Below are 21372 nucleotides of genomic sequence, written 5' to 3'. Positions count from 1 at the left end.
TTCCCTCCATATATTGGTATAATATGGACATTTCCCATATTATAGTCTTCAAATATTACCCAATCATCTCTATACGGCAGTTTTAAAAAGCAAATTTATCTTTGATGGGCTCTTTGTACAGTTGTCAACAAGGTGCTGTTTCCCACAATCTTTAGTTTAGATAGTAATGTTTGTATTTTGATTAGGCAATGTTGAACCAATCTGTGATAGTTTTCCCTCTTTCATCTCAGCAAAATGAATTATGTGTGCCTGCACAACTAGCCATTGGCAAAGACCATTTATGAAAAAGTCTTGGGAAACTAGTGAGGACAGAGAGGGCACTCATATTGAAAACTTCTTAAAAGTAAATGGTTTCCTTTCCTGTGCACACCAGCAGCATGTCTGTCTACTGCAAATACAATAGTAATAATGTATTACTTTATAATATTTATATTACAAATAATGCTGTGTTTTTATAATGTGCACCTGCCTGGATAAGATGGGGTGAAAGAATATATAATCTTTGGACTTTGGCTTGGTCTTTTAAAAAGAATAAGGAAGACAAGTAAAATCACTTTGGTTTACTCTAATACAACCATAATAGTCTAATACTAGTATTGTTGTATAACTCTGTGAAAGGCAAAAATAAAGCGAAGGACTTGCAAAACTATGGAAAAAGTTGGAACCTTAGGGAAAATGCAATCCATTTGCAAGATCCTATGAGATTTTTGACTTCATCTAACAAAAACACTTACCTTAAGGATGAGAGATTTGTCTAAAGGATCCGACAAACCGATTCCTTTAATGGGAAAAAAACCTGGATTTCCTTCCTTATAATAAATAACTTAACAGGAAAGCTATGATCACTGGTGAAGCATAGATAGGAAGATGAATTATGGGAATAAAATCTGTCTATACAATTGGGATTAATGAAGCAATCCATTGCTACTGTAATCTATTTGTGCGGAATAGTTTATTGTGTTCTTTTCCTCTTGTCTTTATTTAATTCAACAAAACAAAAAAGAAAGGGAAATAAGGAAAAAAGAAGAGAAAGGTGGAATTGGGGAAAAAGTTGTTCTCAATGAAGATATTCTTCTTAATGGAACAGACTAGGAGCCAGTAACCCAATAACTCCACAACAAATATCAATTCAGCACAAATTTATCAGATATAATAAGCAAGCCAGACTTCAACATTGTAATTAATCATATTAATAGGGAGAATATCAAAAATCAAGATGAATATACTAACCAGAATTTTACATTTGTTCCAAACAATTCCAGTTAGGCTTGGAAAAGATTATTTTGAAGATTTAAATAAAATTGTGTTGAAATATATATGGCAAGGTAAGAAAGCAAGAATAAAGTTAAAACTTTATGAAGTTTCTTTATGAAGATGCCAGAATAAGAGGATTTGGTTTGCCTAATTGGGAGTAGTATTACCAAGCTACAAATTTGATGTGGGTTAAGGAATGGGTAACATTAAGAAATACTAGATTGTTGACATTAGAAGGACATGATGTGTTGTTGGGGTGGCATGCTTTTCTATAGTATAAAGGAACTAAAACACAGGGGTATTTTAGAAGACATTATATATGGGAGTCTCTATGGTTAAACTGGGAGGAGACTAAAAGGCAATGTTATTTGAAAATTCCAGTCTGGTTATCAACTATTGAAGCATTTTCTTATAATATATAAAAAGGAACGAACAGTTAGATATAGTGAAATATTGAATGAAAAGGGTGAATTTAAATCTATGCAAAAATTAGAGGAACAAGGTATAAAGATGAATTGGTTTCATATGCGCAAATACATTCAAGGTATGATAAAGATTCTAAAACAGAAGGTTTCTATGATAAACTGACTGATTTAGATAAGATTTTGACAGGTACTGATGAAAAGGTGATTAAAAAATTGTATGGATATTTATTAGAAATTAAACTAGAAGAAGAACAAGTTAAAGAAACAATGATTGCTTGGGGGAAGAATTTTGGATATGGGATTGATCTAGAGAAATGGCAAAAAATGTGGTCTCAAAATTATAAAATGATAATGTCAACAGCATATAAAGAAAATTTGTATAAGATGTTTTACAGGTGGCATTTCCCCCTGACAAGAATAGCAAGAATGTTCAAGAACAAATCTGAAAAATGTTGGAAATGTCATTAGATACCTGGCTCATATTACCATATGTGGTGGATTTGTGCGGATGCCAAAAAATATTGGACTAAAATCCACACGTGGTTGGAAAAAATGACAAAAAAGCATATAGACTTGAGAATTTTCCCTGAAATATATAATAAAGAATTGAAATACCTGATTGTAAATGTACACTGCTCAAAAAAATAAAGGGAACACAAAAATAAGACATCCTAGATCTGAATGAATGAAATATTCTCATTAAATACTTCGTTCATTACATAGTTGAATGTGCTGACAACAAAATCACACAAAAAATATCAATGGAAATCAAATTTAGCAACTCATGGAGGTCTGGATTTGGAGTTACACACAAAATTACAGTGAAAAAAACACTACAGGCTGATCCAACTTTGATGTAATGTCCTTAAAACAAGTCAAAATGAGGCTCAGTAGTGTGTGTGGCCTCCACATGCCTGTATGACCTCCCTACAATGCCTGGGCATGCTCCTGATGAGGTAGCGGATGGTCTCCTGAGGGATCTCCTCCCACACCTGGACTAAAGCATCCCCCAACTCCTGGATGGTCTGTGGTGCAATGTGGCGTTGGTGGATGGAGTGAGACATGATGTCCCAGATGTGCTCAATTGGATTCAGGTCTGGGGAACGGGCGGGCCAGTCCATAGCATCAATGCCTTCATCATGCAGGAACTGCTGACACACTCCAGCCACATGAGGTCTAGCATTGTCATGCATTAGGAGGAACCCAGGGCCAACAGCACCAGCATATGATCTCACAAGGGTCTGAGGATCTCATCTTGGTACCTAATGGCAGTCAGGCTACCTCTGGCGAGCACATGGAGGGCTGTGTGAACCCCTAAAGAAATGCCACCCCACACCATTACTGATCCATTGCCAAATCGGTCATGCTGGAGGATGTTGCAGGCAGCAGAATGTTCTCCACAGGTCTCCAGACCCTGTCACGTCTGTCACATGTGCTCAGTGTGAACCTGCTTTCATCTGTGAAGAGTACAGGGCTCCAGTGGTGAATTTGCCAATCTTGGTGTTCTCTGGCAAATGCCAAATGTCTTGCACGGTGTTGGGCTGTAAGCACAACCCCCACCTGTGGACGTCGGGCCCTCATACCACCCTCATGGAGTCTGTTGCTGACCATATGAGCAACCACATACACATTTTTGGCTCGCTGGAGGTTATATTGCAGTGCTCTGGTGGTGCTCCTCCTGTCCCTCCTTGCACAAAGGCGGAGGTAGCGGTCCTGATGCTGGGTTGTTGCCCTCCTACGGCTTCTTCCACGTCTCCTGATGTACTGGCCTGTCTCCTGGTAGTGCCTCCATGCTCTGGACACTACGCTGACAGACACAGCAAACCTTCTTGCCACAGCTCGCATTGATGTGCCATCCTGGATGAGCTGCACTACATGAGCCACTTTTGTGGGTTGTAGACTCCATCTCATGCTACCACTAGAGTGAAAGCACTGCCAGCATTCAAAAGTGACCAAACCATCAGCCAGAAAGCATAGGAACTGAGAAGTGGTCTGTGGTCACCACCTGCAGAACCACTCCTTAATGGGGATGTCTTGCTAACTGCCTATGCTTTCCACCTGTTGTCTATTCTATTTGCACAACAGCATGTGAAATTGATTGTCAATCAGTGTTGCTACCTAAGTGGACAGTTCGATTTCAGAGAAGTGTGATTGACTTGGAGTTATATTGTGTTGTTAAAGTGTTCCCTTTATTTTTTTGAGCAGTGTATTAACAGCGGCTAAAATTGTATTTGCCAAAAATTGGAAAAATGAGAAAATACCATTACAGAAGGAAATCTTTAAAAAATATTGGAATGTGCTGAAATGAGTAGATTGACATTTGAAATCAGAGAACAAGATGATAAACAATTTTATAAAATATGGGATCTATTCTATCAATGGTTAGACAATAAAACATGGTAATGAAATATGTAGATTCTTAGAAAATAATAAATATATTAAGATGTATTCTTTTCTTATTACATCTACAAAATGATTGTAGGATAGATTTGACATGATAATATGAACTGTCATAAAGCAAATTAAGTAAAATATGAATTATTTCGTAAAACATGAATGAATAAAAGTATAGTCAAATGATTGATTAACAATGATATTAATGTATTTAATATTTGATTGAAAATATGATAATGTATACAATGTAATTGTAATTGAAGACTACAAAATGGAAGCACAAAACAATTTGTAAACCAACCGACACACTGTATGTACATATATATATATATATATATATATATATATATATATATGGAAGATGGCTTTATGGTTTTATGTTTTGTTTGTCTATGTTTGTCTTAAAAACCAATAAAAATTTTTTAAAAAACCATTGTAATTAATAGTAAATATTTAAGTTCAGTCCTTCACATCTCCAGTTAGCCAAACTCAGATAGGATTAAAAATGATATTTTTCTGCCAGAGACACTAGAAAGGTGCTACCAGTTAGAAAAGTCTAGCAACGAAAAACCTACTGCCCTTGTCACCTTGTACAAAGTCCACTAAACCTTAGGCCTATATTGCCAGGGCTGAAAAGATCATACCTTGGGAAAGGAAGGAAGAATATTCTGTATGCTCTAAGATCCTCCTTTTGTCCTCATTCTTTAATTGGAAGACATAGCCTTAAAATGAAATATTGTTCAACTTTTTGAGTACATACATATTATTTTTTTACTAGCTTTCACTGTGATGTAACACTTCCTTAATAGGTGCTAGTGCAAATTATCAAGCTCCACACTGTAACCTTTATTTGCTGATTAGTACCTTCCAGGCTTCATGGACTGCTGCTTTAAATTGACAAGTCCTTAATCAATTACAAACCAGCTCTACTCTAGCACATTCCTGGGATTAATAAACTAATCCATCCCATAATGAAAAAAATGCTTTCACATATATACAGGCCTAAGTTTGTTTGTTTGATTGATTTGATGTATTTATTTGCAATTTTTCACTGTAATTTTTGTCACAGATGCAAAGGAAGCTAACAGTGTGGCCTCTTTCCCCCCTACCTGCCCTCATTTCCAATTCTCCATTGGTAACCCTATGCTTAGTACATGTTAGGTCAATATTCAGTTCTCAAACACCCTGAACCACAAATTATTCCATCTCAGATTAATGATCTAAGTCTATGCATATTATATTCATTCAGATAAGACAAGCGTCAATTGCTTCACTTCTCATGAGTTTGTAGGAGGAAGTGAAGAACATAGGGTGACAATTAGTGTGAGTTCTTTTATACCCATCCCACTCAGTAGTAGCTCCATCTAGGTGACACCTAAAAGACATAAGCTCCTAGAAAATATGGCCTCCAGCATTAAAAAGATTACACCACAACTAAATAGATAATGAGTTAGATGGACTTGTGTTCTGCTTGATTATAAAGCAGCTTTATGTGTATATTAATATATCGTTTTACCCAAAACACACTTTGGGATCTTTTTTAACAATAAGGAACACATTTTCTCAGAAAAAGCAATATAGTAGTAGCTATATTGGCCATGAAAGGAAAGAAAACAAAACAAAATTCCACAGAGGCAATATCATGATTAGGAGTATGTATTTTCTACTAATGAGGCCTCACATACTGGTTAGGGTAACCAAGCTACAATGAAGAGTGGTTTTAAAATAACTATTTTTCTAATTTCAGAGTTGCCTCTAAATCCCTCTTATAGTATAGAAAAATAGCAGTCGATGCCTATTTAATAAAGCATTTCAAATTATCCTTTTGCCCATATCAGTACTGAAAAACAAATTGTGAAAATTAAACCTTTGACAAGGCAATATGCTAGAGTAATCTTACTAGTTTTTGTTTCCATTTTAATTAGTTCTATATAAACAGTTATTGTTTCACATTATAGCAACTATAATACAGAGAATATCTCTGAAAACAAAAACTTAACCTCCAGGAAGAGCAAGAGCCAGAAGGAGATTTATATTGCTTGTTCCTAAAAATATTTCCCGGAAATTTGTAACATTAGATACCCATAAAGCCATATTCCATACCATATTTGAAAAAAAACAAGGTGAGGGCAGAAAAATAACAAATTTGCCTCAACTATATAACAGTAATACAGACTTCTGTATCAGGCTTTTAGTGTATGCTGTCTTTTTTCATTCACATTAGAATTTCCCATTTGTAACCTTCCTATTTTTAGCCCATTACTTCTAATGATATGTTGCTTCTTCACAGAGAGACATTCATCTGGAAGCACAACAAACCAGTAACAATCAGACATTTATCATACTGTAAATTTCAGATATTTACTATAGAAAATGCATGAGTATTTACTGACAAAGTAATCCTTCTGCCTGTCCCTGTCCTACAAGTGTATTAAACGGTAGCAAAGTAGCATGACCCACTCACCTGCACTGATAATAAGGAGGGGACCCCCGCTGTTTGCTTTCATAGTGGCTTCTCCGCTTTCTCTAGTCTTTTCTTCAAATTGTCAAGAATGCAGGTATTAATGAAAGTGCTATCCAATGCTGAAAGTAAGAAAGTAAGAAAAAGGTAATTGCCTCCTAGTTGTAGTTTGCACTGTGTCTCAATTTCCGCCCTAGATTTTTTCCACTCCCTCTTCCTTATATCCTTTCACTCTTTGTAACAAGAATTGCAGGTTGTGTCACAGTAGATTTGTTTTCATATCTTCCATTCTCTTGCTGAATGGCCAAGGAAACAATGCCTTTCTAAGTTGCTCTGCCTTCTCCTAGTTAAACAAGCCACTCTTACAAATTTCTTTTGGTAAACAAAAGAACATGCAGAAAAGAACCAGTGGTATTTAGGGCAGGGTTTTACGAAGTGTGAAGTATATTTTTCTTGTGGACGTGCAGAGTCCAGAAAGGGTGAAGAAAATTTCAGGTGTCCATTGTTATAATAAATCCATATTTCTCAACATTTCATTGTATTGTTTTCATTGTTCACTTGTGTTTTGATTTTTGGATTTTTTGATCATACATTAAGATACACTTAAGGGAGGTGTGAGGCAAAAAGTTTAGGAAACCCTGGTTTAGTGGTTAACATGTTGGACAAGGATTGTGGAAACTCAGGATTACATCCACAAAAAGTCCCAGGATATTGTCTTATATCAGCCCAATCTACCTTATAGGATTGTTGTTATAAGAAAAAATGAAGACAGATCTCTGTTTAGGATGTCTTGAATTTTTAGGATATATCAGAAGCAGGATAATATTGAACAAATGAATAAATAAAATAGCAATAGGCCAGATTTTTCAAGCAGCGAAGTAAATGTGCTAGTACAGATACCACAAAAGGAACAATTACAGTAAGGCAACACTCTGGGTTATGGCATGTCCATGGAGATTCTCATCCATCCAGTCATGGATGTCCCAAAAGTACTTTTCCAAAAGGCAATTGGATTTTCTTTTCTTTTTTTCCTTGAAAATGTTTCATTTCTCATCCAAGAAGCGTCTTCTCAGAATTGAAGAAGTGTCTTTGATAAAAAGTCTTGTTGCCTTTTGGAAAAGCACCTTTGGGACTCTGATACTGCATATTTATGTTTTACTGGTATTGATTCAAAGGTAGTCATTACGTCATTAAAGAAATAAAAACACTTCATACTAGGCATTATCTGTAGAATTGGTATCTAATTTATTTCTTCCTCTTGTGAAATGCTACAATATTCCATTTATTCAATATTGTTGCTACATTCCATGTTGTTAAAACTTCCAACTTTCTCCACCCATTATGCTGGAATTTGTTGTGTATCCAGAAAAAAAATATTATGCACTATACAATCTATATTGTCTGCATGTTTTTTTGAAATTTATAAAATTCCATTTGCCATTTTATACATTTGTATCAAGCACAGAATACGAATGTGTAAGGATCTATTCAAATTTAATGGATATTTCGTTTTAACCAACCTCTTTTCTTTCCTACTAATCTCTGAAACTGTGGGTCTAGTATTCTGTATTCCTCACTGCTTTGGAGATATTATTATAATATCAGATCTCCATTCTTTATGTTATGTTATGTAAAGATTAACCAACCAATCTATTTTAGACCAGGGTTTCGCACACTTTAGTGCAAAGATCGTCACTGCTTTGTAGTAACTAAAAATACTTATGTCTCTCACCTCTCTTTTCAGCATTTCTCTCTTCCTCTTTTCCTTCCCCACAACCTCAAAAATAGCTGTGTGTACATGTCACACTCCTCCTTGCTTCGGGTAATGTTTCATGTATCTCATTATGTGGGTGCAGTTCAGGAACCAACTGCAATAATCAATCGTTAATCTTTAAAGTGTCATAAGATTTTTGCTTATTTTCCCCAATTCAACTTCTCATTTTCTTTTGAGGCTTGCCTTTCCTGTAATTAAAAATTATATTAAAAATAAGAGGAACGAGCAGATGGGAATGGAGATATTTAAACAGAGAATAATTTTAGTTCCTGATCCTCAAAGGGACACATGTAAACAGACATAAGAATATAAAAATAATAAAATTATTGTTTTGGCCATCAAACTTTGGAACTGTTTTGCAGATTTTTATTCCTTGATTTGAAAGGATAGGGTTAAAAGCCCAGGCACGGCATTTCTCCTGATTATTACCCAACAGCCAGCCAGTGCCTAGAGATGTTATATTTAGAAGGCTGATAAAGTTTGAAGCTGACAGTTGTCCTGTCCCTTTGCAAAAAAAATCACTGAGAAGGAAAGAAGGCAACTGCCTGGATCCTACCTTTTTGATTAGTTTCCTATTTATTTATTTTTAAGTTTGTGCCTGACCGCTCAACAAAGATAATTTTATCACCAAGGGATACACATGTTCACAGCATAAACGGTAAGATGTTTTGAGCTTGTCATAATTCCTCAGGTCAGACTTGTTAGATCACAGCAAAGTAGCAATAACAACCCACCCTTGCTTGTGGCGGCCTGACTGCATTCCTGACATTTCAGAAAAGCTGCAAGGGGTGAAAATGAGAACTGCAGAAGAAGGAAATAAGGATCATAGCTTCGGGGATTAGAGTGGGAAAGCTAATTCTATAAGGGCTACAGAATCCAGAGTAAGGGACCTGTTGAAATAACACTGGATTCATAATGTTCCTTTAAAGTCAGAACATGATCCGGGACATCCATTTCAGCCTGGGAAAGTGGCAGAGAATTCAAAATGGAAATATTTTTTAAAAAATGCTCTCTTTTAGGTGACAGTCTTAACTGGAAATAGATTCCAATAAACTCAGTAGAATATATTTCTGAGAAGACACACAGAAATTTCCAAAGCATGTTTGTATTTTAATAGTGTTGGAGAAAAATCTGTAAAGAGAGAATTACTAGTCTTAAATGTTTTGTTTTGCTTCTCAAGAAATTTGTTTTGCCTCCTTAAGCAATACTTCACAGTACTTCAGTCTCCAAACACTTGATCTTGGGTTTGCAAAACCAGGCCAAGCATATTTGGAAGGTTCAGTAACATTCCATGGGCAAAACCCCAATATATAGGAAACAGTGTTAATAATTAAACAATAAGATACAAGATTATAAATGTTTATAATATACATATGTTCATAATTTATAAATATGTTTAATTTGTGAAATATTATAAATTACTAATTTACATATTAATTATAAAAAGACAAAATTTTGAACTAGACTCAACTTGCCATGTTGAGTGTGCTAAATGGACCTGCTAAATGTGAAACTACAACTATAGATAGCTGTAGCTACAACTATAGATAGCTGTAGCTAACTTCCTCTTGAAGCCAAATGCAACATATAAACTATTAAAATGTACCTATGTGTTTTTAATGCTTGCTTCTATTTGCTTAAAACATGACTTAATATTCAAATAGTTTTCATTCTCCCACAAAAGGTTTCAAATATTATTTTTTTAAAGAAAGGGTTTGGGTTTTGAAAATCTATTTATTATAACACGATATTTTTCTATTTATATGAATACCTAATAGCATGCACCCAATCATTTGGTAAGAAATGAATAGACTTTTGCATTGGATAAGGTGATCATGAAGAATCTCATTTCCTTGCATAGTTACAAAAAATTCCTCTGACTGAATTCCATGGTTTAATTCTTCAGAATTTAGAGTTTGATCTTTATTTATTTTTATTTTATTTATTTATTTTTGTCAATTGCTTACAAGATAATAGGTATAAGTAAAATCATAGTTATGAATACATGGATACATATAAGAAAAATAAAAAAATAAAAGAAACAATAGGACAGGGACGGTAGACACCTTGGTGCACTTATGCACGCCCCTACAGACCTCTTAGGAAAGGGGTGAGGTCAATAGTAGACAGTCTAAAGTTAAAGTTTTTGAGGTTTGGGGAAGAAACCACAGAGTCAGGTAGAGTATTCCAGACATTGACCATTCTGTTGCTGAAGTCGTATTTCCTGCAATCAAGTTTGGTGCGATTAAGCTTGAGTTTGTATCTATTGTTTGCTCTTATGTTGTTATGCTTGAAGCTGAAGTATTGACAGGTAGGACATTGCAATGTATGATTTTATATACTATACTTAGATCGGATCAAAGGCGGCATAGTTCTAGGTTTTCTAGGTCTAGAATTTCAAGTCTGGTGACATAAGGTATTCTGCAATGAGCAGAGGAGTGGAGAATTCTTCTTATGAAATGTTTCTGAACTTTCTCAACTGTGTTAATATCAGATACATAATGTGGGTTCCAGACTGATGAGCTGTATTCGAGTATTCATCTAGCAAATGTTTTGTATGCTCTAGTTAGTAGTGTAATATTACCAGAGAAAAAGGTACGAAAAAGCTAAGATTAAGTTAACAACTCTTAACGCCTTTTTGGCTATGTAGTTATAGTGGGCTCTAGTACTTAGATCATTAGAGATGAGTACTCCAAGATCCGTGACAGAGTTTGGATCATCAGCAAGGTCTTGACTATTCAGCCTGTATTTTATTTTCTGATATTTTTTTTGCCAATATGTAGGACAGAGCATTGATTTGGTGAAATTTGAAGTTGCCATTTGTTTGACCATTCTGATACATAGTCAAGGTCTTTTTGAAGAGTAGCAGTATTGTCTGTGGTGTTGAATAGCTTTACATCTTGGTTGTTCGAAATGCTTTATTACAGAAAGTAGTGTGTGTGTGTATCCCCTCTTTCTAAAATATATAGTGTACTTTGTATGACTCAGCTGATGAAAATCCTTATCGAGTTCTATGATTTAACTGATTTTGATCTGCCAATCCTTTTCTTCCCAATTTCAGCTGGTTTCTACAACAGTGATGGCAAGCAGTATGGATCCAGACAGGGACCAGGCAGTGCCTGATGGAGAAGAACCTAATGTGAAGGCAGTGCAAGCTCACTATCTTCGAAGCCCTTCGCCTAGCCGGTGAATGTTTCACAAAATAAGTCTCAATATACCTCCCCTTGTGTAGAACAAATTGCAATTTTTTTCATTTCTCTCTCTCTTTTTACATTCACCCAGCACATTATCAAAATCCTTACCAAGAACAAGGCCTAGGGAGTTCTTTCTTCTTTCAGAATCCACGATTGAGAGCACAAGCATTATTTTGCTAATTTAATTGTTTCAACAGAGGTTTTGTACAAACACTGAGGATTCTTGGGAAAAGCGCTGCTGACATCCATGAGGCAGGAGCAGAAGCCCACCCAAGCTGCTGTTTTTGCATCTATCTTTCTATAGTACTGATTGGTTTGGATGCTACTGTTCAATTCTACTTTTGGCACAGACTTGGAATTTGAGGGTAGTGAGTGAAATGGAAGGAGGTCTAGTTAAAAGGGGTGATATATTTACAATTGGTTTGTTTTAGCCTGCAGTATGACCTTTTTCATCACCAATCTGCCTATCCTTCCCATTAAAAAAAAAAAAAAACTTGGTGAAGATTCAGCTGAGAGTGGGAACAGCCAGTGCTGCAGTTGAATGGTGTTGGAGATCAAAGCTCTAAGCCGAATAGAGCTTGCCTGAAGGGGCTATTTCTACAATCCTCTCCCTCTCTCTGTGTTGCAAAACTGGAGTAAAACAGGAAGTAATTTCCAGTCCTGAGAGCACACTAAACAAGAGTTCCACTGGAGGCTATAAGAAAGGAAATAAAGTAATTACAGTAGTACTGAAAAACAGAAATATACCATCAACATCCAGAATTTCAAAAATGCAATTTGAAATTTGAAATTTCCTTCTTGGACTTTTAGATAAAAAGGAACCTAATATGAAAATCTGAGATGGAGCAAGCTTCCAACTGTCTAACAAAGGAAACTGAAGGGCAAATATTTGTCAGTCCTCTTTTCTTGCTTTTTCAATGGCCAATCCCTTCATGTTGCAGCCCTCTAATATTTTGTACATTTCAACTCAAGTCCATATGGACTTCCCCCTTGTCCTAGCCAACTTAGCTGCTATTAGCTTGAAAACTGGCATACATAAACTGCTTCATGACCAGTTGCCATAAAAACCCTTTTTGATTAATGCAGCTATGTTTGCAAGATTCAGAAACTTAGAGACCCTCTAGTGGATAGAAAAGAAATACATTTTTCTACTAAAAAGGGGGCTGTGGCAAACACTCAATGGATTCTTGTGGACTTCCACATTGTTTTCCATTAGAAAGGCATTCTGGGCAATAATTCTGCAATCAAATGGAGACAGCAAGGCATAATTTCACCTTACCTGCCCCTGGCTTCTTTTCAAAGAATTTAGGTGGCCAATTCCATCTCCTACAAGTTTTTAAAACATATTCTTCACATAATACCTATAATATCACAGTACCTGTTCCTCAGATGTCTGGGCATAAAGTTAGACTGGTCCTGTTATTGATGTGGGGTTTTTTTATTAGACGGTCTCATTTATTGAATGCCACAGGTTATTGCTTTAATCTTTGAATTTTAATTTCTGTACACTGCCCTGAGCCACTATTATGACATGGGCAGCGAAATAAATTACTTGAGTGAATAAATTATAGTTTTGACTGTCTACAGTCTATTACTGCTCCCATCTTATAAAGGAGAAAACCAAAATGAAGACTGACATTGTGAAGTGGGGTTTTCTTTCTTTAATGAATATGTGGTTACAAATATGTTTCCATACTGCCAAGTCAATACACAGTAGGAAGCAATATCACCTCTTTTTTGTAAAAATAATTTTATGTTGAGGTTGCTCATATTAGCATATTTGAGGAGAAGGAAACATAGATTAGAATGAAATCTTTACAGAAAAATGTCAGCTATCTGTAAGTTATTACTCATTATGAAGCAACTCTGCAAACAGAGACCCTCAGGAAACATCTTGTATAATTTATTGTATAATTTATCTCTTCTAAGTTGCTTTGTTTTCAAAAAGTAGACAAAAGCTATAATAGAATAGAAGTTGCCAATGCTTGCTTTTATGGCATTTTCATTACCTGACAGGTTTTCAGTGCTATCAGATGCAGAGACTGAGAGCATCTTCATGGAACCCATCCATCTATCATCTGCTGTGGCTGCTAAACAGATCATCAAGGAAGGTATGATCTGAAGAGAAGATTAATCAAATTATATGAGCATGAAGAAATTGGTATGTTCATAAATTGGCTGGCACCAGGAAGGAGAAAAGGACTGAAAATTGTGCTACTTTTCAGTTCAATTCAGGAATTCTGGAATATCCATAGGACCTTCATAAAACATATTTCTAATATATTACAATGCTTCTGTTCTAAAGCCGTCAGGAATTCCCATCCTTTTTAAATACACTTTCTATTCAGATTCCAGATCATACCAACCCTGATTTTTTTCATTTAAATTTTTCTGTCTTTATTTTCCATCTTATTTGAGATTAGCATTTTGGTGGTTTAAAGAAAGTCAAAATGAATTGCACCATCATATGTTTGCTGCAGATGACAAAAAATATTGTTTGGAAAGCTACTTCATCTTTAATTCAAATTTATTTTGCCTGTGCTTTCTCATCTGCAGAATTATAGATTCACTGTTTCTTGATTATTCAATTATTTTTTCCAAGGGAAGATTAATTACTATTTTTTTCTCATTTTTTATCAAAAATTATGTTGTTTGTAACTTTTTAAAAGAAAAAGAACAAGGATTAATAACTTTCCAGGGGTTAGTACAGAAGCCTACCCTAGCCCATGGACCCCAAGAAATACCAAGCTTGCCTTTTGGTCATACACCCACATTTATAAGTTTTCAAAAATATGATTGTGTTGATGTCCAGGGGGATGGGGAGGTGGAGGTTAATTCCATAGGTGCAAAATGTAGTTCTAACACATATACTTTGTACTTTTAATTCACCTACCTGAAATTTACTTCTCTGAAGCCCTGAAAATCCAAAGCAAATTTTTACAATAAATTGTAAATAGCAATGAGCTAGTAATTAAGAAGCAACAACTAATTACAGAGAAATGTGATTAAACAAGACACATTTTGAGTTAATCCATATAGAAAATTATTTGCCTTGGGTACAGGTATTGCATGGCTCTATAATTATATGCCATGTCAATTTCCCATTTTAATTCTGACTTCCTGGAAGCAGAGCAATTGTTCCCTTTTATAATGGAAAGACATTACTTTCTATTTTGAATAGGGTACTTTCCCTACAAGCTAGTGTATATGTGTGTGTGCGCGTGTATTTTCAATCCTTTTAATACTGGAATGAGACTACATAGTGAAATATTATGATAAAATAGCTTGCTAGTTCTTTTGTCCATCAACACTGTGATTATAATTCAGGGCAAGTGAGTAGATAGCTAATAGTCATGTCAATTTCTATAGTCAGTGGTAAACAATTTTTTTTGTAGTTTTGAAAATGAAAATCTGGGTTCATTGCAGAGCTGAAGACAAAAGAAGTAAAAGTAGACGCTGTATGTCCAGGGATGCTGGAATCTGCAGAGCAGTTGCTAATGGAAGATCTCTATAACCGAGTTAAGGAAAAGATAGATGATACTAGCCTGTTCAACACACCATGTGTTATGGACATACAGAGAGCACTTATGAAAGACTATCTGGAATCACCAAGGGAAGCCATTGATGAGGTCTGGCCAAATATCTTCTTAGCAGAAAAGTGAGTACAAAGATGTTTTTGTCTGAATAAGATTCTCAGAGGATGGCTTCCTCAGTCTGTGTTATAGAAAATGACCAGTATTGTTAGATTAGTAATTAAACACATTAAATTGCAATCTGTCCATCTCAAGAAAAACCTAGAGAAATTACACAATAGAAATTAAAAGTTACATTCAAAAGGTACACATGACAAGTTCCTTTCAAAAACACAGTACATAAATGGGGATTCCTGGTGTAATTACATTCCTTTCCCATAATAGTGAGGACAGTAAAAATAACTCATGAGACCAATACAAAAGGCTACAGCCTTCTGAATATACTGTTTTTTCCTAATATATATGAGTCTGACTACTCTTCAGGTTCTGCAGGAAGGCTCTTTTCATATCTTGATGTCAGTAATAAGCCTGGTCTGTAGGAAAGGGCCTTTTCTGCACTACCTGAGTAGTGGAAATCTCTGCCTCAAGAGATCCACCCAGTCTCATGAATTTGTGCTGCCTCAAAACAACATTTTGGGGTTGTTGTTTTTACCCATTTTACCCTAAAAACTTTAGGCCTCCCCATTAAATGAACTCTCAGTACATTCACCTCTTGTTTTTTTTAACAACACGTTTTTTTTTTACCACAGACCATTCAAAGTTATAATGGCACTGAAAAAAGTGACTTATGACCATGTTTCAGATGGTCACTGACACCCCTTGTAGCATCCCCATGGTCACATTATCAAACTTCAGATGCTTAGCAACTGATTCATATTCATGATGGTTGCAGGGGCTCAGGGTCATGTGATCACTTTTTGCAATCTTTTGACCAAGCAAAGTCACTTAACAACCATGTTACTATAACAACTAGCAGTGATTCACTTAACAACTGTGGCAAGAAAAGTCATAAAATGGGCAACAGTCACTTAACTGCCTTTTAAGCAACAGAAATGTTGGGCCCAATTGTGGTTGTAAGTTGAGGAATATCTGTATTTCTTTCTCTATTCTGTTCCTTTTTTATGTAAATGGATGTTTTAATAACCACGAGTGTTACGTCAACAATAAAAGGCAGCATGCAAGGAAACAAATAAGCTAAAACCTGTCATTAAAATGGCATAAAATGCAATCTAAGACAGTTCCCACAGTCCTATATTTGTTATAAATGATTTCTTTGTGAACTTTGTGAAACTATGGCAAAAAATTATGACTGACATGAACTTACTATATCGATTCATCATCAGATGCTAACAGACTCAACCAATTTTCTCTTGGATACTGTTTGGTACAGATTCATTTTCAGTTGGAATCTGGAATCTAATGTCTTTTCTCTTTGCATTGAAGGAGTGCTGCAGTAAATAAAGGACGGCTAAAGAGGCTAGGAATTACTCACATCCTGAATGCTGCTCATGGCACTGGTGTATATACAGGACCAGATTTTTATAATGGAATGAATATTCAGTACTTGGGCATTGAGGTGGATGATTTTCCAGATGAGGAGATCGCGAAACATTTCCGTCCTGCAGCAGAGTTTCTTGATGAAGCATTATTAACCTGCAGAGGTAAATAAAGCATACAATATTAGTTTACATGGCCAGGGCCTTTCTCCATTGCTGAATTGAAGGGATTCATCCGTTGACTCAACAGAAAATTGTACCAGTGTGAGTGTCTGTCTCTGTTACCTAAGCCACTGCAGTCTTCTGGTTCTTCTCTGAGGTAATTGATCACAAAGCCTAGTGGTTTTTATATGCCAGATATGACCTTGAACAGCATCAAAATAATAGGAAAAATACTTCCATCATAGGTAAGGACAATTCAAACCTGTTTGATTCATGGGCTGAAGATGGAAAATCAGAGATATATATAGCAAAAAAGTGATGTTGCCAGGATATCCTTATGCTGTTTTGAGCTAGAAATGGAGGCAGACCCGTCATGCATGGATTCATTATGATTTCAGAAATGACTTTTATGAACTTCCATAGTTACAATGCAACTTCTTTTTTTAAAAAAAATTTATACGTGTTTTTATCTTTTTTTAAATAATTACTATGTGGTTACAAGCAGATCTAAAACTAGTACATTTGTCATTCAACTTTGTCAATGATCGGGCCATTTGTGAGTATCCATAATATTTAGAGCTTGACTTTCATTTCCTTTTATTGCTGGCTTATAAATTGTGAAGTTATATTGATTCCTTAATGCTATTGTGTTTATTTTTTTTCGTTTAGCAAAATAATATATAAAATAAAAGCATTGTGGTAGGGAGAATGCATTATCTTTTTAGCTTATTTTATCAAATTCCTAGCTTTAGATATTTGTATCATGATGCCTAGCACTGGCAGATTATTTTTTATTAGCTCAAAATATACTAAACATGCAGCAATACTGTAATATGGTTCTGAAATTATTATTCATATAATTTTACTTCTAGGAAAAGTTCTGGTGAGCAGTGAAATGGGAGTCAGTCGCTCAGCGGTGCTAGTATCTGCTTATCTAATGATCTTCCATCATATGACAATATTAGAAGCTTTACTGACTATCCGTAAGAAGAGAGCTATTTATCCTAATGATGGCTTTCTGAAACAGCTCCGAGAACTCAATGAAAAGCTACTGGCGGAACGGGAAGAGGAAGAAGATTCTGAAGATACAACAGATGGCCAAAGTTCTGTTATACGAGCTGGAAGTTGTTCCTTACTATCTGAGACAGAAGATTCTAAGAGTATTGTGGGAGCCAAAGTCCACTCTATCATGGTAGAGGAAGAAGACACAACAAGTCTCCTGGGAAGTGCAATGACTGCCTCTTCTGTGGGAAAGTTGAGTCAGTTTTCCAAGGAGCCTACTCTTATCAGTGAAGAGGAAGAGGAAGAACTCTATGAAGAATGGAGAAGAAAACAAGGCTTGCCCGCCAAGGAAATTTTAAAGAAAAATGCAGAAAGTAAGCCCTCAGACGTATCATTTCAAGGACAAGTAGAATCTGAGGAAAATGTAGATCAAATGATTCAAGCATGGCAATGCCAAAATGAGAAGTACCAAATGGAAAGCTACATGTTTTCCAAGGAAGGGGAGTCTAACATGGGACAAAAATCATGCCTCGTAAATGATACAAGTGATACTGAAAGTGTGAGTAGCCAAGAAATCAGGATCTTGAAACAAGAGCTGGAAGCAAGTAGCATCAACAGAATGAGAAGAGGGCGTACAGATTCGATGTCAACAGAAAGTAGCTGGGATATGTGGAATGAGAGGATGATGGAGATAGAAAAAGAAGCCTCTAAGAAATATTGCTCAAGAGGTAGATATACTAATGAGAATCTAAGATCTGAAAATGGAACAGGGGAAAGGGATATAGATACAGAAAGTGTACTAACTGGAACAGGGGAAAGGGATATAGATACAGAAAGTGTACTAACTGATACTAGTTCATTTTATAATTTCTGCCAAAAAAACAAAGACAAGTTGACAGCCTTAGAAAGATGGAAGATTAAAAGAATCCAGTTTGGTTTTCATAAAAAAGATTCAGAAGTTGAGCAATCCAAGGCTGAAGACAGTAGCCAACAAAATAAAGAATCTATGGAAGAAGAGAAGAGCTTGTCAGATATCAATATGACTGCCTACCAAGCCTGGAAAACTAAGCACCAGAAGAAATTTGGTAGTGAAAATAAGGATGATATTGTAGAGCTTACCAAAGGTGAGAACTCCACTTGTGCCAGGAGAAAACAGAGACGAATGGAGTTACTTGAACACTCAAAGAAGGTTTTGGAGGAAAGCCAGTCTCTCTGTAGCTGGGAGGCAGAAACTTCCATGAGTGGAAGCATCCCTTTGTCAGCTTTTTGGCCATCAACAGCTTCTGTAAATGGGATAGAGGATTCAGCTTCAGCAATAAGCATGCAGACCAATCGCTCATCTTTTTCTCAGGCTAAAAGCAGTCATGGGGGTAAGTCAGCAAGTGTGCCTGGCCCATCCATTGGCCCTGATGAAACAATATCAATAGCCAGCATTCAAAATTGGATTGCCAATGTTGTTAATGAAACTATCGCTCAGAAACAAAATGAAATCCTTATGTTGTCTCGTTCACCATCTGTATTGTCTTCCAGTGTTAAGTCAGGTGATCCAAATAGACATGCAGAAAATGACAGGTCATCTCTGCTTAAAGCACAAACTGGTTTACCTCTATCTAGTTCTACTTCACTGCTTAATCAAAACCCTCAGTATGCTGACACTCAATCCATCCTATCTTGTAACACTTCAGTCAGTATGGAAGACTCTGTCTCAACTAGAAAAGTAACTCAGACAAGTAAACCTCTTTTCAGCCTTTTTGCTGATGAGGTAGATCTGAAGAAACTTAGCAGAAAGGAAAGGGAGATGCAAACAGAAATGAGAGAGAAGATTTCAGATTACCAAACTGAGAAACTTATTAATGAGAATAAACGTAGCACATTATTTAAGAAGAAAAAGATCAAGGGAAATGATGAAGATGAAAAAAGAGAAAATCTATATGACAGAAGTATAGAAAATGTAAATGGTGGCCCTAGGCATCCATCAACAGATGATAATAATTCCAGTGACACAGTTTCTGCTCTCTCAGGCCAATTTGCTAATGTTGGGGGTGTTATAAAGTCAGAAGTAGAAAGCAATGTAAACAAGTGGCTCAGAGGTTTGAAAGCAGAAGAAAAGTCCTCTTATAAGGACTTCACTGAGGGCAGTAGTGAGAAATATAAGAACTCATCCACTTTCAGAAAGGTGGACACTGAAGCTTCTAGTTATAGAAGTTCCAGATCTCAGAGAGAAGAAATGAATAGTTCTGCAACCCATCAGTATCAGAACAAACTGCAAAGAACCTCTTCCCAATTTTCCTCTGCCTCTGCTCAAGAATCAGAATCAAAAATGAGTGAGATAAATTCTGCAGAAGGAAGTCCAGAGCCGTGTTTTTCTAGAACTCCAAAATCCCCCTATACCTCAGAATTCTCCAAACCTTTGACCAGATTGTATCACTTGGAAGAACACGAAGAGGAGTCCAGATTAGACATGACTGAATCTGGAGCAAAGAGAAAATTCACCCAGAGTTTTGCAAAGTCTGAAGATGGTACAGAAAAAGAAGAAAATATGGAAGAAAGCAAAGAGTATATCACATCAAAACATTTAATAAGAAACAGACAAAGCACTCATAAGAAGGAGGAAGAAATGGATGATGATGCCATCATTGCTGCCTGGAGAAGTCGACAAGCAGAAACTAAAGCAAAGCTTCAGCGACAGAAAGGAGTAATGAAGAGTTAAGTCATGCCAGTCCATTTCTACCTTACTTTTGGAGGAAACCTTCTAAGTATTTGTAAGCAACCAAGGTTTAAATAGTATACTTTAATCACTTTATTTATATTTGTTATTCACCTTTCCACTAAATAGTAGATCAAGCACTATTTAGGCCTGGATTTTCATTCAGTTCGATCATTGTGGGAATAATCTGTAATCTCAACTTCTAATATTCTTTTCTTTCTAATTACAAAACTACATAGCTATTGCTTGTCTCTTGGGTGTATCTATATAGAAAATACTAAGGGTGTAAATGTAATGTTTGTTTTCATGACAATTTGGAACAAAATATCACTTTTCAGCCACATGGGAAGACCTGGTCTAAAGATTTTAATTTTGTTTTCAAAGACAATTTCAGAAATAAAATTTACCTTTCAAACCAAACGGAAAAATCAACTTATAAAATGCATGCAATAGCAGCATATCCTTTTTAAGCGTCAATGCATCCAATCTCTGTTTTGGATTGGGCACAATGCCTAGAGTTGAGTTCCTATGCTTAAGTATTTTAATAAAAGATGTCTCAAGATATCTGTTTGCATATTATGATAAGTTCCAGGAGAGTTTCCCTACAGATTCTTGTCCAGGACAGACCTAATAACAACAGCAAATTTTTATAACAGCTCCTTTGTTCTGGCCATCAGAGGGACCCAGGTTACTTATTTTTCTTACCAAAATTTCATTTGACCCAGACAATTGGTAGTTTGGAGTGTGTAATTGGGGGAGAGGGATTTCCAGTCTTTGTCAGTGCTTCATCTAATTTTTCACATAAATATCTATCCCCACTAAATTGGGGTTGTCAGGTATCCAGCTAAAAGAAGAAATTTCCTCTTTTTTTACCTCATGCCCTCTGTCTGGCAGTCATAGCCTTAAAATCAGATACTGCCCAATTTTTTTGAATATCTCTTCCTGAGCAGCTTTTCTCTAATAAGTGATA

At 35.9% G+C, this 21372-nt stretch overlaps 2 protein-coding genes across 3 annotated transcripts in view; one reads left to right on the top strand and one right to left on the bottom strand.

Moving 5' to 3' along the window:
- The window catches only part of GPA33 (glycoprotein A33), a 34893-nt gene extending 27937 nt beyond the window's left edge, over positions 1 to 6956 (bottom strand). The window contains exon 1 of one of the 2 annotated variants that reach the window (XM_026700710.2): positions 6538 to 6956. In XM_026700710.2, coding sequence (XP_026556495.1) covers positions 6538 to 6580 — 43 coding nt within the window. In that variant the 5' untranslated portion in view covers positions 6581 to 6956. The remainder of the gene's footprint in view (positions 1 to 6537) is intronic. The other variant, XM_026700711.2, reaches the window with a different exon arrangement.
- A 1760-nt stretch (positions 6957 to 8716) lies between these two features.
- On the top strand, positions 8717 to 20822 carry STYXL2 (serine/threonine/tyrosine interacting like 2). The gene is made up of 6 exons (XM_026700712.2): positions 8717 to 8966; positions 11370 to 11494; positions 13519 to 13613; positions 14929 to 15160; positions 16479 to 16696; positions 17566 to 20822. Exons 2-6 carry the CDS (start codon positions 11388 to 11390, stop codon positions 20403 to 20405), a joined length of 3492 nt encoding a protein of 1163 aa, XP_026556497.1. The 5' UTR covers positions 8717 to 8966; positions 11370 to 11387; the 3' UTR covers positions 20406 to 20822.
- The last annotated feature ends 550 nt before the right edge of the window (positions 20823 to 21372 follow it).

This window comes from Pseudonaja textilis, chromosome 7 (assembly GCF_049901715.1).
Source record: "Pseudonaja textilis isolate UNSWEBS1 chromosome 7, rPseTex1.2, whole genome shotgun sequence".
NCBI classification, from domain to species: Eukaryota; Metazoa; Chordata; class Lepidosauria; order Squamata; family Elapidae; genus Pseudonaja; species Pseudonaja textilis.
This window is presented reverse-complemented; position numbering and strand designations above follow the sequence as displayed.

Coding starts and splice junctions, on each gene's coding strand:
- STYXL2 (XM_026700712.2), top strand. CDS start 11,388: ATGGCAAGCAGTATGGATCCAGACAGGGACCAGGCAGTGCCTGATGGA. Junction 11,495..13,518: donor CGAAGCCCTTCGCCTAGCCG/GTGAATGTTTCA, acceptor ATTACCTGACAG/GTTTTCAGTGCTATCAGATG. Junction 15,161..16,478: donor AATATCTTCTTAGCAGAAAA/GTGAGTACAAAG, acceptor TTTGCATTGAAG/GAGTGCTGCAGTAAATAAAG.